Genomic DNA, 14,275 nt, shown 5'->3' on the forward strand with positions numbered 1-14,275 from the left:
TTTAAAATCAATAGAAGTGGTTTATGAGATTGTCTATAATCAATCATTTTGATCCTTATATGAAAATTTTTCGTTAAACTAAAGAAACCAACGGTTCAAGTGGAGCGGTTGATTTACAAAAATATTCTCAATTTAACTGACGTTTATCACGAAAGGACCAAAATGATTGACAGTGGACAATCTCAGAGACGACTTCTATCGATCTTAAATCTCAGGACCAAAGTGATGAGTTATGCCAATCTCAAGGATCTTTTTGGCTAAAAAGTCTAAATTCAATGGCGATTATCGTTCATATCCTAGAGGGGGAAGGCAAACCCGTTTCGTTCAATGGTTAAAAGATTATCTGGGAGATAGAGGGTAAGGAACAAGAAACAAATCAACAACTTCATTAACCTACAAGGACAACAAGATACAAAGGGCCTGCAATAAGAGCATGAAGATATCATCCTTCACATATATACTAGTTAAGGGCCAATCCATGCACAATCCAGTTAACAATGCTCTTTCAGCAGAACTACCTCAACCTAGCTCTATCAAATAACAGTAAGGAAAGCAGAAATCTTACTGTTGGAATGCCTACGCCAAATACACAAATGCACGATCACTAAGATTGAACTAACCCAAACATCAAGCTTCACAAGTGGATTGAATTTGCCGCATCATATCTCAGACAGCAGATGTGGTCAACCTGTCCAAAGCATCGGAAATATGCCTCATTATTGGTCTCCTTTCAGGGCTGCTGTGAACACAAGCCATTGCGATCTTCAAAACCGCTATAATCTCGTCTTCCTTATCCACGTCGTGCATCAAATTTGGATCTAAAACATCTAAAAGAGGCTTCTTCTCTTCAATGTTGAGCTGAGTCCATTGAACCAGGTCCATTTCTGAGGAACCCACTTGGACTATTGGCAATCTTCCGGTAATCATTTCGAGTAAGATTACCCCATACGAATACACATCCCACTTCTGTGATGGTTTAACCACTTTCAGAGATTCAGGAGCCTGATAACAAGATCCCAAATTGCTGGACGAACTAACCACAGAAGCTTCAGTTGGTGCTGCACTCTTTTGTTGCCTTTCTTGTGCTTTTTCTGTGGGGATTCGATTGGATTGTAGAGTCGGGGACCCTCCAGCGATATTTGCAAGGCGTCCAAGTCCAAAATCAGAAATGCGGGGTTCCATGTTTTGTCCAATCAGTATGTTATTTGGCTTCAAATCTCCATGGACATATTTCTTGGGGCTAAACTCATGCAGATAGACCAAGCCTTTTGCAATTCCCTTCATGATATTCAACCGAACAGACCATGATAGCGGTGCAAATGATACCAGCCCTGGCTTCCCTAATGACATAACAAAACAATCAAATCAACAAAAACACCACAGCTATAGTTTTATTCGCAAATCTGAGTTAAATCCACCTACCATTAATAAGAGAATATAACAACCACTAACAAGAGTATGAATACCAAAATTAGACAAGGAAAAACGGTAAGCTTACCGTGAAGGGCGGTGGTAAGGCTGCCATTAGGAATATAGTCATATATGAGCAGCTTTTCATCAACAGACCAGTAATATGCCTTCAGAGTAACGACATTAGGATGCCTTAGCTTTCCAATTGCTTCGACTTCCGTCTGAAATTCCTTGAATCTCTGGGAACCTCCTTCGCCCAATCTTCTCACTGCCAGGGTGATTCCTTCTTCAAGCACAACTTTGTAAACAATTCCAATTCCACTTTTTCCAAGAACAAAAGCAGACGCCTTAAGAAGCTCGTCCAGATCAAATGCCACTTGTGTATCCAATGCCACTAGATCGTACTGCTCCATATTCTCCGATAATGTCTCTGTATCATCTCTTCTGAAGCACAAGCACTCCTTCTTTCCCTTACCTCCCTTGCCAAAACCATTTTCATCTTTAACCATACTACGAGCCCAAAACCTCGAATAACAATATGAGAAAAGCAGCCCAACAAGGCAAATGCCAATTACATCACTCACTATAATTGCAATGACAGCTGTTTTACTCAACCCTCTTGCTTTCCCACTCTTTCCACCATTATCGTCAGAATCCCCAGGGGGGGAGTTATCCGGCAGAAACGGAATCGAGGATGGCGGACTAGCACCCGAAACTTCGGAAGAACACGGGTTCTTCAATGGGGGGCCACAAAGACCAGGATTCCCAATAAAAGCAGTTGGTCCTCTGTTCATCAGAGCACCAGTTTGCGGTATTGGACCACTCAAATTGTTATATGTAAGATCAATGTAAACCTTCTCGGGAAGATTTCCAAGGCTAGCCGGGATTGCACCAGAAAAGAGATTATGAGACAAATCAACAGTGCCTTGCAAGCTAGACAGATTTCCCATATCACTTGGAATCGAGCCATTGAATTTATTGAAAGAAAGATCAAGTTTTTCTAGAGAAACAAAACCACTTCCAAACCCTTCTGGTAGAAAGCCAGTGAAATTATTCTGACTAAGATCGATGGTTCTGAGCCTCTTGCATTGTATAATCGACGCGGGCAACGAACCATTAAACAAATTTTCTGATAAATCTAGGGACTGAAGGTATTTGAGATTACCAATCACATTTGGGACAGACCCAGATAAGGAATTTCCATAAAGCACCAAACTTTGGAGCCCCAGAGCTTGGAGAAGCTCAAGGGGCAAGCTTCCGTACAACTTATTGTTCCTTAAATTGACGTGGCGGAGCTCGGAGAGGGCTCCCATGGCGGAAGGAAGAAACCCAGAAAGTTTCTTCTTTGGAATGCTGAGAGAAACAACCCTTTGGTCCTTGCATGTAATCCCATTCCATGTGCAGGGGTTGGAATCAGAGGAGTTCCAGTTGCTCAGAGACCCTTCTGGGTCTTCCGCAATGGACTGCTTGAACGACAAAAGGGCGTAGCCTTCCTCGTTCAAGGAATCCACCAGGGAATGAGAGTTGCAGAGCAGCAGAAGCACCAAAATCAAATTATAGAACATTTCCAGCAGAAAATTACAGAGTCGGAGTTCAAAGGGATTACCTTTACCGTTCTTTCTGCTGCGGAAACCAAGTGGGGGGGGTTGTGGAGAAAGCTGAGAGAGACAATGGAGGTGAAGGGAGAGAAAGGAAGTGTGAAAGCTTCAACAGTGATGGAGAACGGTAGAGGGGCTCAGCAAGCAAGGACCTTGGGAATATAGAAAAATGGCAAAAGAGAAGTTGGTGTGGGGATCCATATGGAACTGTGTCTCAAATCCCTCCAATTCAATTTGTCGCGATATTTGTTGGAACCTATGCTTTTGTCCATGGGAACAGTGCAATTTAGTTGTTTATTTTTACTTTTATATTACAATTCTATGCTAATTTATATTAACTTGTAAGTCTAATTTATATTAAAATGATGGAGTAGGGTTTGAGTTCTAAACGTAACGGGTTGATTAAAAAGGTTCTAATCACCAAAGTAATTAATTACTTGCTAACAATGAGGCTGTTGGAATAAATTCATTGAATTTGTATGCTTCAATTAAAATATTTAATCAAGCCATTCATTACGATCTATCATTTATGATTTTTGTAGAATAGCCCTCATAAACAAATATGGGCTTCTATAGTAGGGTTTGATTTGAGCCACAGTGGTCTCACACCCACACTGATATTGGTCTTACACTTGTGAGAGATGCCTTACACATGAACGGATTCTTGTATGGAAATAATCGCATGCATCGTTCTTTAAATGGGGTGAAACTATGGGTGAGTATGGATGATACCAAACTATAGGACACCCAATTTTTGTATGTCTGATTGCACAAACACTTAAGCCGCTGCCAATCGGATACTAAATTTTTTTTTAATCACGATGCGGTGAAATGAAGAGCCAGGGAGGCAACTAGCAAGTTGATAAATTTTTCAATGTGTTCAGAACACAGAACAAAATATCACATATCATTGTACAATTAGAAGAATATATCAATGTACAATTTGAAAAACATATGAAAATTTATATGACATGTGATTTTTCATTACGTATTCTTAATATACTGAAAAATTTATCCAACAAGTGCATATTAGAGAGTGATGATAGTTCCACACGGGTTATAAACCGTTAAAGGGGCATAATCATAATCCGGTCCCTTATTAAATTCACTGGAAACATGGCCAAAACTCTTGCTGACATGGCATTGGACAAAAATAGAAAGAAACAGTTGTAATTATCGCGAAAAAATGAAATGGGAAATGGAGATAAATTGACATGTGAGCTTCGGTTCAGACTGTCGGAGAGTCTAGAGAGTAGCCGTTTGTCAGTGGTGAGGCCCACTCTACAAAGCTTCGTACTTTACAGAGACTAAAGAGTAAATAAATCATTTTGGAGGGCCTGAGTTGCAATTTGAGAATTCCAGTGTAGGGATTTGGGGCGGCTGGCTGGACCCGAGTTTTGTAAAGGGCAGGACATGGATGGCATTGCCAACGGTTCAAGGTTCAACCTTTTAATTAATTTATGAACTGATTTTAATTAAAAAACAACGTAAGAATAAATAGCAACCGATCAACGTTAATTGATTAATAAGTTAATATGACGTTAATTACTTGTTTGTGTGTCGGTAAATGGCGACTTGAGGCGAGGACAAAGACACAGCAGGCTCCTTCCAGGCCACCACCATCTACAAAAGGAGCTTTACAGCAGAAAGTATCTTTGTCTAATTTAAAGGTTCCTTTTTCTCCACTCGTGTCTGTCTGCAACTGCATTGCCATTGCAAATAAGAGAGACGACGCCAACTCACTGACATATCTTTATACAAAGAATTTTTCTTGGCAGCACCCACAACGGAGAATGGACCTCCATTTTTTAGCAGCAATCAGCCATATATATGTGCCGTCCAATTTCATCATACATTTGTTCTTGCTAAATTGGTATGGAGGAAAGTAGGCACATTTTATTTACATCACAACAATTATCCTCGGCAAAAAATTTGTAACTCAAATGGTATATACGCCAAATTTAAATGTCATTTGTTCGATTTTTCTTCCTGAATGTGCTTGTGAATCGACTCGAGTTTGGCAAATAACAACGGTCTTTCACAATGTTCACTGTTAATGTATAAAATCAAGTTGACTTCAGAACATATCGAGGTGTGATCTTCGCAAGGTTACTTTAGTCACCAAATGTAGATAATATGTAAAAAGATAGAGATATGAAAGTAAACAAAAGATATCCGTCGTTCACCCTAACTTGGGCTACATCCACGAGGGTAAAGGAGTTCTTATTAATAATATAAATTTTACATATTACAAAGGTTCAAGCATAATTACAATTAGTAAGTATTAAAAATGGGTTAAGTGGAATAATGGCATTAGCCCTTAATTGTGAAAAAATGATCTTTTTTTATAGTTGAGAAAAATCTTTTGCTTTCGTCTGCTGTTGATATGTAACTCGATGAACTTTATTGTAGTATTAACATGTATCTCGTTATAATTGGTATCTTAATTGGAAAGCAACTCATGTGCTTCGTCATGAGTGCCAAGCCGACGTTATTTGAATTTGAGAGCATAATTAGGCAGCAGCAGAGACCGTCAAAACTTTGGAAATTTTGGAGAAAGAAAAACAATCCCGCTGCCCTCTCCGTCTATCGCGCACGAAAATCTCTCATCAACGATCAAATAAAATAAAAAATGAGTCAACTCATTCCGATGAACGATCAAATCAATCCAGCGCAAAATTATTTGAACGACAGACCCTGCAATGTACGACTATGGTGGCTATATAGCTAGGCACTGACAAGTCTAAATCAATTGGGCCCCAGATTTAATGGGCCTTTGTATCGGGCTTCTCAACTTACTAGAATGGAATGGGCCGCACCCCATTATGATCATTTGGGCAGGTGGCGGGACCCATAGTTGAATGGTCCCACAGAACTCTTTAACACAGAATAGAACGACACCGTTTTGCGGCTGCGGACAGAAGAAGACTGAAGAAAAGGAAAGAGAGAGAGGGAGAGAGAGGGAGAGAGAGAGAGAATCCGATGGATGACGACGATGGAGGAGAGGAGACGTCAATGAAGGAAGGCTGCATGAGTGCGCGCCCTAGTATGATGAGCGTGAGAACAAGGACACTAGTGGAAGCCATTCACTCGAGCCCCACGCAGTCCGTCCTCTATCTCGTCGGCGGAGCCTCTCAGGTAACATTTACAGCTAAATTAATGTGTGTGATTGAGAATTTATCATGGTTAATTAATCAGGATTAGCATAAATCAGGCCGTGGCGTGGCTGCTGTCGATTCCCGGAGCATCGAACACGGTCCTGGAAGCGGTGGTGCCCTACTCCAGAATGTCGATGATCCAATTGCTCGGCAAGGTTTTAATTCTTCTATTTCTCGCTCTTAATTGTTTATTAGTTCGTCAATTTATGGAATTTGATCGAAATTTGTTTGCTTTCTGTGTTGCTGCAGATTCCGAACCAATTTTGTAGTGCACACACTGCTGAAGAAATGGCTTTGTTGGCCTACAATCGCGCTCTCAAGCTCTCCTCGCCAGGTTAGTGCTAATTCACACTCACTGGTTCACTATGTGGTTATACATATATAGGGTCCATATATATATACACGTACATATATACGGTTATAAGTATAGAATCATACTTGAGTTCTGAATTCAGATTCGGATAGTGTTTTAAAGCTATGTCTTGGAGTTGCATTTCCTCCAAGCTTTGTACTTTATACATCATTCCATATATATGATTAGTTGGTTGACTAGCTTTGCGTGGCGTGGAAAGCTTCAACTTTCTAGTTGCTCTAGTGCCAAACACAGGATAATGAGGTGGCATCTGTAGCTTAAGTGCCGATGAACACACGCATATTGTTTTAGGTATTATGTGAATGCGGCTCTTATACCCCATCTTTTTCTGTGCAATAGGTTCCCCGGTTCTTGGTGTAGGTTTTACTGCTACTTTGGCTACCTCACGTCCAAAACTCGGAGACCACAGGTATAATTTGAATGTGTGCATATTTTATTTGATCTAGTTGGATATGCACTTGTTGTATGTTCTAGCATGCATAAATAGAGCCACTGAGTAATGATGGCAGAAACAGAGGATCCAGGTAAGAAACTGCATTTTGACATTTGTTGGTTTTCATAAAATCCAATTCGTTTGTGCCATTGTACATGTTATAGTTTGTCTTATGGTTTCTAATTTAAGATATGTTACACACATAACACCTCCCATAAGGGCTTGTTTTATTTATTTAGTGTTTTCTTCATGCTTCGTCAACCTAGGCCTGCTTACTTCATTCTTTCTTCTTGATGTTTAGGCTTCACTTGTCAACAAGGACATCTGACAGACTTTGGGTGTCAACAGTGACCCTTTCTAAGGTGATTGTCATTTATTATTGTCTTGATTATGATCTTCAAGTTTTCCATTCTCTTATGTCATGCTTGTTGTCATTTTAGGGTCTACGAAATCGAGAGGAAGAAGATATGGTTGCAAGTCATCTTTTACTCAAGGTCTGAGAAAATTTCTACTAGTTACTCTGGGGACCTTATATATAGGGAAATAAAATTTAGCAACGTAATTCCACCCCTTTATTAGCTTCGTAGCTTTGCTAAATGTGACTTGCTTAAACTCATATTTCTTTCTATTAATTTGTTACAGGCAATTGCAAATTCATGCAAAGTTCCCGGGACATTTGTTTCAGAGCTCACTGAATCTGAAGTACCTGATGAATGTGAAACGAATTTTAGTGAAGATGAAGAGTTGGAGCAACTTATTAATGGGCAAATATGCTTTAAGGTGTATCCGTTTTCAAGTGGTAGGATTTAATTAACATAACCTTAGCACTATGTATTCTATAGTTATACAGGTCAGTGTCCTTGGCTGTTTGCATAATGCTTTGTTTTTAATCGACTGTTTTGCAGAACCACACATGTCGACTGCAGAAAGGAAGATAATATTGTCTGGTTCTTTTAATCCATTACATGAAGGTCACTTGAAGCTCTTGGAGGTTGCTACTAGGTACAACAGCTTGCTTTAACTGGCACTCTCTCTTTTCCAAAATTGAGAAGGCATGTATAATAATACTCGCCAATCACTCATTTATATGCAGCTTATGCGGCAATGGCTATCCATGCTTTGAGATTTCAGCAGTCAATGCTGATAAACCTCCACTTTCAGTATCAGAAATCAAAGATCGTGTCAAGCAGTTTGAAAAAGTTGGTGAGGCTGATTATCTATGACATTTGTTTGTCTTCCTTTTCCTTTTCCAGGATTTTGAGGGGTAATGAGTCTTTATACGGGATTAGTTGGTGAAATTTTTTGAGGAGAAAATCTTTTCATGTTATATATGCGTATAACATGGATAATGAGTCATTACTTATTTGATGTAGAAGTCATAATTCTTCTCTTTGTCTAACAGGACAAACAATCATTATATCCAATCAGCCATTTTTTTATAAGAAAGCTGAACTTTTCCCGGGCAGTGCTTTTGTGATTGGTGCGGACACAGCGGCGAGGATGATTAATGTATGCTCCTTCAATGCATATGGTTAAAAGTTAGATGGAGCAGTTAGTTTTATAACAGTTGTATCTTGATGGTGGATATGCATGCTGAAGTTACATATGGAAGTTATCACTACTTTAATCACTTTTGCGAGCTAATTTTCTTCCCTTACAGCCGAAGTACTATGATGGGGACTACAAGAAGATGCTGGAGATACTTCTTGGATGCAAGAAAACAGGGACCACTTTTCTTGTGGGTGGCCGTAATGTACATGGTGTTTTCAAGGTAAGCTTTGCGATCATTACTGACCATCCATCCATTTTACCGTTCTTTACGAAAGTTGTTTATTCGATCTGTTGTGTAATTACCTCGTCAGGTTCTTGAAGATTTTGATATTCCTGAGGAGTTAAGAGATATGTTCATCTCAATACCAGAAGATAAGTTCCGCGTGGATTTATCATCCACCGAAATTAGGAAACAGCTTGGAAAGTAAATATGTCGCTGAATAAAATGCGATACCAAGAACTAGAGTGTTTTCATATGTTTAAGAGAGGACATATCCAGTAAAAGTTGTACATGGGAGGGACACGGTAAAGGTGACATTGTTTTAAACCTATTATTGTGGTGTCATATGTTTACACCTTTCAACATAGCGTCGTGTGAATGGTCAAGAACATCGTCGTCATCTTGCGTGTAACTTGTTCTCACGGTTTCAAGGCATCTGGTGAGTTTGATGGATGTATGCTATGCTTTAGACATGTGACTTTGCCTAACCAAACGCTAGCTCATGGCAACATGTCAGCCACTGGAATCAAAACGGTCAGATAAGAGAACTACTTGCATTCGGAAAAAATATATTCATTATCCATTGATCATGATAATTACATCCCATTTGTAAGGTTGTAATACAATGGTAACCTTTATCTTCGAAATAAACAATTCAATCAAAATCAAGTAATAAAAAGTAAAAATAAAACTTTACAAGCTTTTTATCCGTAGTTCATGAGATTGTTATAATTCCTCACTTTGGTATTTGCGATCTAAAATCGATAGAAGTGATTCTTGAGATTATTCACGGTCAATCAATAAGTGGTTTTGGAGATTGTCCACCGTTAATCATTTTGGTTTTTTGTGAGAAATCTCTGTTAAATTGAAGATAGTTTTGTCAAACCAACATTCCCATTGGACTGATGGTTTTTTCAATTTAACGGAGATTTTTCAGAGAATGACCAAAATGATGATGGACGATCTGAGAGTCTACTTCTATCGATTTTGAATCTTAGAGACCATAATAAAAAGTTATAACAATCTCATTAACCATTTTGGCTAAAAAGCCAAAATTTACAGTTTCCTATTCCCCGGCCAATTTGTTTGTTTCAAAGTTGTGTTCTGCTGCTATCTCACCAGCCACAAGCGTGGTTCTTGGAAGCTGAGTTTCAGTCGCGCGCCGGGTGGCGGTTGCTGATCAAGCACCGCAGCCGGCTCCACAGCCTGCAGCGGCGCAAGTAGAACCGTAAGTATCGTGACCGTTGGTGGAGGCTTTGTCCTTGGGAACACCATCTGCACAGGAGAAGATGATGGCTGAGATAACAACAAAGGTGGCCAGAGCTGCCCACAACATCACGAAAACTGATGCACTCCCGCCGCTTAAACCAGTCCCTCCACCTCCACCTCCGAGCTCTTTCCAGTCCCTCACCATATGAACTGATAAACTGCAAGCTCCTACCTTCTCTCTTAGAAATGGCTGATAAGGCTTTCTGATAAGCTGACCAACATACTAGTAGTCTAATCTTATCGAAGGAGGTATTATATTTCTTTCCAGTTGCCCTCATATATTGTGATTGGTGCCCATTAGCCAATCGCACTTCTCCGCGTTGGAGGGGTGCGCGTGTATGTATACGGACACATATTAAAATGGTTAAACTAAAAATATGGTCAGGATCCAAGAAATAATATTAAAAGGGTCAGTAAGAATAGTGCGCAATGCGAAATTTTTTTTACCAGAAATAACATGTATATCGCAATTTCTTCAAGTCTTGGTAGGTCTGAAGTTATTTGGAAAGACATACTGCACACCTTTTAATGCTTCATTTGCGAGGATAACTAACATGTTTCAAGACTGCTCCCATATGAATACTTAACAAAGAAACACACTTATCTTGAACACACTAACAATGATTGATATCATTGCATCCCATTAATATGTTTGTTAAAGAATGATGATGTTTTGTTATTCACTAAGATCACTATTTTGTTCACTTTTTTTTTCAAACATTTTATCAAACAGTTGGAGAACATGTATGAAACTAACTCTAATCTTCAAAAAGGCAGCATCTAAGGTATAGACATTCACCGAAGTTCGTAAGATCAGCATCTAAGGTATTCATGAACGTTCACCGAAATTCTCAAGAGGAAGTGATTCCCCCCCCCCCCCCCACCCCCGGGGGCGGCTCAATGCATGCACCCACTGGCCCAAAGTGTAAACGAATCATCTGATGTTTACTGAAATTATGGACCGCGTAGTTTGAAAGAGAACGGATGCAGAAAGATGGACACATTATTCCTGGTCTAATTCGGCGATGCCGACTTTGTTTACAAAAATGAGAATAAGTGACCTAGAAAGTGAAGACCTAGAGAAAGGAAGACTTGGGCGCAGTCTCCTTTGTTTCATATAAGATATGAAGCCAAGGATCCGTATTACGGCAAGGACTGTATCAGCATCATCAAGGTGCTGACATTGACAATGCCAGGTCTTCGATTCTGCGTCGTTTCTACTTGGTCTTTTTATTCTCTCTTTTTTTCATGTAGTATGGATAATATTATAAATCCCCAAGGATAATGTGCCCACGTTTGATATTAAATATGCCATTCCTTTTCTGTTTTTCTCGAGAAAATGAAGAATTTTGCATGTACTTATATGTAGTTAAGTTATTTTTTATTGCCAATTAACTTTTTAGTAAAATCTTTACTTTCTTTATATATATTGTCTAGTACTACAACTACGATTTTTTAAACCAATTGGACGAGATAGGAGATAAACTGGAACGCTGTACGAAAGCACAACGTGGAAAGTGTTACGGTGAGGTGGGGAGGAAAATGGGTTTTCTTGTTTGGGTCAGAAAAGAATTAATATAGGGCCGTCGAAGCCGAAAACGCAAAGAGACCCAAAAGAATCAAATAGAAGAGAGACCATGGCAAAGACAGAAGAACAGAGTAAGAGAAAGGAGGAGGTGGTGGTGCTCTCAATCTCATCCTCTCTCGGCCAAGTTGACACGGTGCAGCTGAATGTTGATCAAAATATCATTTATGGTACCAAGGTCTACACGATAAACAACTCAAAAACATTTCAGGATATGTTGGGGTCAACAATAATGTTTTGCCATGCCACGAAGTGCTAGTTAGTGTGTCATGCCATGCATTTTTCTAACACTTTGACACGCTAACCCTCACATTATGGCACGTCAAAACATCGCTGTTAACGCCGACACTAGCCTCGCTTCTAAATTATTCCAAAATATATAGTAGGCAAAAGTGTTGGCAAAATGCATGTAAAAGGAAAAAAGATCTAAGAAAGAGTGGACCCCAAAGCCTTAAATTATTTTTCTGAAAAATTACTACAACATAGTAGGCAATTATATATGAAGAATTCTTATCGATAAGAACATGTTTACTGATTGATCTAAAAATTTATAAAGGTTATTACCGGTAAGAACGATTGTAATTTTCTGCTATACTAATGAATGTGTTGTTACCGATAAGAACACGTTCATATATGACTAGCATCTTGTTTTGTCCTAATTTCTAAAAAATAATGTAAGTTAGTGACAAAAATAGTTCAGTCCTCACCTCCATTTCGTTAACCAAATCAAATATTTGAATGCTGTGATTCCAAACTGCAAATCCCAAGCTTTTTTATAAGAGGTTCTGTTTGGTGCGCTAGTTGGATGGGATGTGATCAAGTAAATTATATTTGAGTACCAACCATTGTTTAATGCGCCTAAACAATATCACGGATGAGATAAATCTAGGATAACAGGGGTTTGGGTTACAAGTCCAGAAGCAAATCGCGCTCGCGCCTCCGTTTTGATGCCTTCTCCTCACTGCATCATCTTCTTCTCATCTTCCTCGACATGGATTGATGCTTGATTTTCGTTGTGGGTAGCGATTGTTGCGAGTTGACTTTTGATCTTTGCTAGATCGCGATCGTTGTTGCAGTCAATTTGCAGATTATGCCTGTTGGTAGAGAGATAGTTGCTAGAATTTATACAGTCGATGCCACTTAATGACACAAAATTTGTTGTTGCAGTTGAAAGATTTTTTTTAAAATGTTTTTCATATTCCAACCTATCTAATTGACTTGTTTATACCAGACACTGGACATGTATCTCAACCTTAACCTTCAAATTCTACTCTAACAATTAAAAAACAATAACCTTCATGTCCTGTCCACTAAATGAGCCGTGAAGATCGTTTCCATCATAGAAACAAACTTGGTCAGAACATTGGAACTAGGGTTATATTATTCAGGCAGCGACTAACAGATATTTTTCTTTTCCTGTCCTATTTCCTTTTATTTAACCAATAGATGAACGTGCAATTAATCTGAAACTCAAAACCCTAGCATGGATGGTATATAGCATAAATAGTAGTATATATAAATCTATATAAGAATATAAGATCGATATATATTTCTTGTTCACGACGTACATCTGTGCCGAATTCAATTAGAAACTCATCCTACATGATTTAACACAAACTAAAATGAGTAATTCTGCCCAAAATTAAGTCTCATAAATCTCGATGAACATACATGGATCTACAAGTTCTATCTTGAGTAGCCTCTGAGAACGTAATTCACCCAACTGCATACATTACAATTTTGTTTATTATGTGATGAAGACATAAACACGTAAAAGGTAGACAAACTCGTAAGTGTATACAATCTAACTAGCAATGCCATTCAATAATCTCTTAGGCTGCAAGCAAACATGCATTAATTATATTGACGAGGAAAGATTTTTCAATGTATTCTTATTTATGTAATAATATATGGCATATATAATTGTATTTCGAGCATACTAAAAAACTCGGTTTCACATTATTCCCTTAAAATAACATTGGTGTAAGTAAGTTGAGAGACAAAACAAATGGAAAAATAAAAAATAAAACAGTCAAGTTGATGGGGATGAAGCTCCCCGAGTAGACACGAGTCATTTGTGTAGACGTGTGCCATCCAGCGTTCGACATGTAGCCCACACTACAGAACTGCAGTGCTGATCAAGGATTCTGGAGATACGCTGAAGACTATGGGATAAGCTGCTATGGATTTATACGGGCAAACAGACAAACTCATCATCATGTTACTGATTACCCAAAAATATTACGCATGTACAACCACAACGCGCCAAAATTTTGCGCATGCGTATGTAACGCAATCACGCAGTATTATTGATTCACTATTTTCTTGTGTAAGATAATTTTATTAACATATTTATATAATTACGTACATGAATAACCTCGTAACACATCTTCTCGAATTAATATTTCCTCATAAATCTACCTCTTGTTCCTACATTGTCTTTACTACTAGTTGGTTTTTTGTTGGTTCGTTTCCCGCTATCTCTAGCTCGTGCATGATTCATGGATTTTGAAAACTAAAACTTACAGCACCACACATGATCACTAGCTCCAACTCTTCATAGCTACGAATATATCCCAAATAGTGCAGCTTTAGCCACTCTCTCTCTCTCTCTCTCTCTCTCTCTCTCTCTCACAGATGGGAAGAAGGATAACCAAAGCGTTTAGAAAATTATAACC

The 14,275-nt window shown here is 38.8% G+C and overlaps 2 protein-coding genes across 2 annotated transcripts; one reads left to right on the forward strand and one right to left on the reverse strand.

Annotated features, from left to right (window-relative positions):
- Positions 1–358: 358 nt before the first annotated feature.
- On the reverse strand, positions 359–3,268 carry LOC137731704 (receptor protein kinase-like protein ZAR1). Its single transcript, XM_068470890.2, has 2 exons — positions 1,499–3,268; positions 359–1,340 (listed from the first exon to the last, which is right to left on the reverse strand). The coding sequence occupies exons 1-2, from the start codon at positions 2,973–2,975 to the stop codon at positions 667–669; spliced, it is 2,151 nt and encodes a 716-aa protein (XP_068326991.1). The 5' UTR covers positions 2,976–3,268; the 3' UTR covers positions 359–666.
- Positions 3,269–5,816: 2,548 nt separating this feature from the next.
- On the forward strand, positions 5,817–9,196 carry LOC137731414 (Nucleotidylyl transferase superfamily protein). The gene is made up of 12 exons (XM_068470521.2): positions 5,817–6,146; positions 6,223–6,321; positions 6,416–6,500; positions 6,879–6,948; positions 7,274–7,334; positions 7,413–7,466; positions 7,615–7,771; positions 7,878–7,974; positions 8,066–8,175; positions 8,375–8,481; positions 8,633–8,743; positions 8,835–9,196. The coding sequence occupies exons 1-12, from the start codon at positions 5,991–5,993 to the stop codon at positions 8,949–8,951; spliced, it is 1,224 nt and encodes a 407-aa protein (XP_068326622.1). The 5' UTR covers positions 5,817–5,990; the 3' UTR covers positions 8,952–9,196.
- The last annotated feature ends 5,079 nt before the right edge of the window (positions 9,197–14,275 follow it).

Source organism: Pyrus communis, chromosome 16, assembly GCF_041283825.1.
Source record: "Pyrus communis isolate YQ-2024b chromosome 16, ASM4128382v1, whole genome shotgun sequence".
NCBI classification, from domain to species: domain Eukaryota; kingdom Viridiplantae; phylum Streptophyta; class Magnoliopsida; order Rosales; family Rosaceae; genus Pyrus; species Pyrus communis.

Coding starts and splice junctions, on each gene's coding strand:
- LOC137731704 (XM_068470890.2), bottom strand. CDS start 2,975: ATGTTCTATAATTTGATTTTGGTGCTTCTGCTGCTCTGCAACTCTCAT. Junction 1,341..1,498: donor CCTTACCACCGCCCTTCACG/GTAAGCTTACCG, acceptor TTATGTCATTAG/GGAAGCCAGGGCTGGTATCA.
- LOC137731414 (XM_068470521.2), top strand. CDS start 5,991: ATGGATGACGACGATGGAGGAGAGGAGACGTCAATGAAGGAAGGCTGC. Junction 6,949..7,273: donor CCAAAACTCGGAGACCACAG/GTATAATTTGAA, acceptor CTTGATGTTTAG/GCTTCACTTGTCAACAAGGA. Junction 8,744..8,834: donor ATGTACATGGTGTTTTCAAG/GTAAGCTTTGCG, acceptor TTACCTCGTCAG/GTTCTTGAAGATTTTGATAT.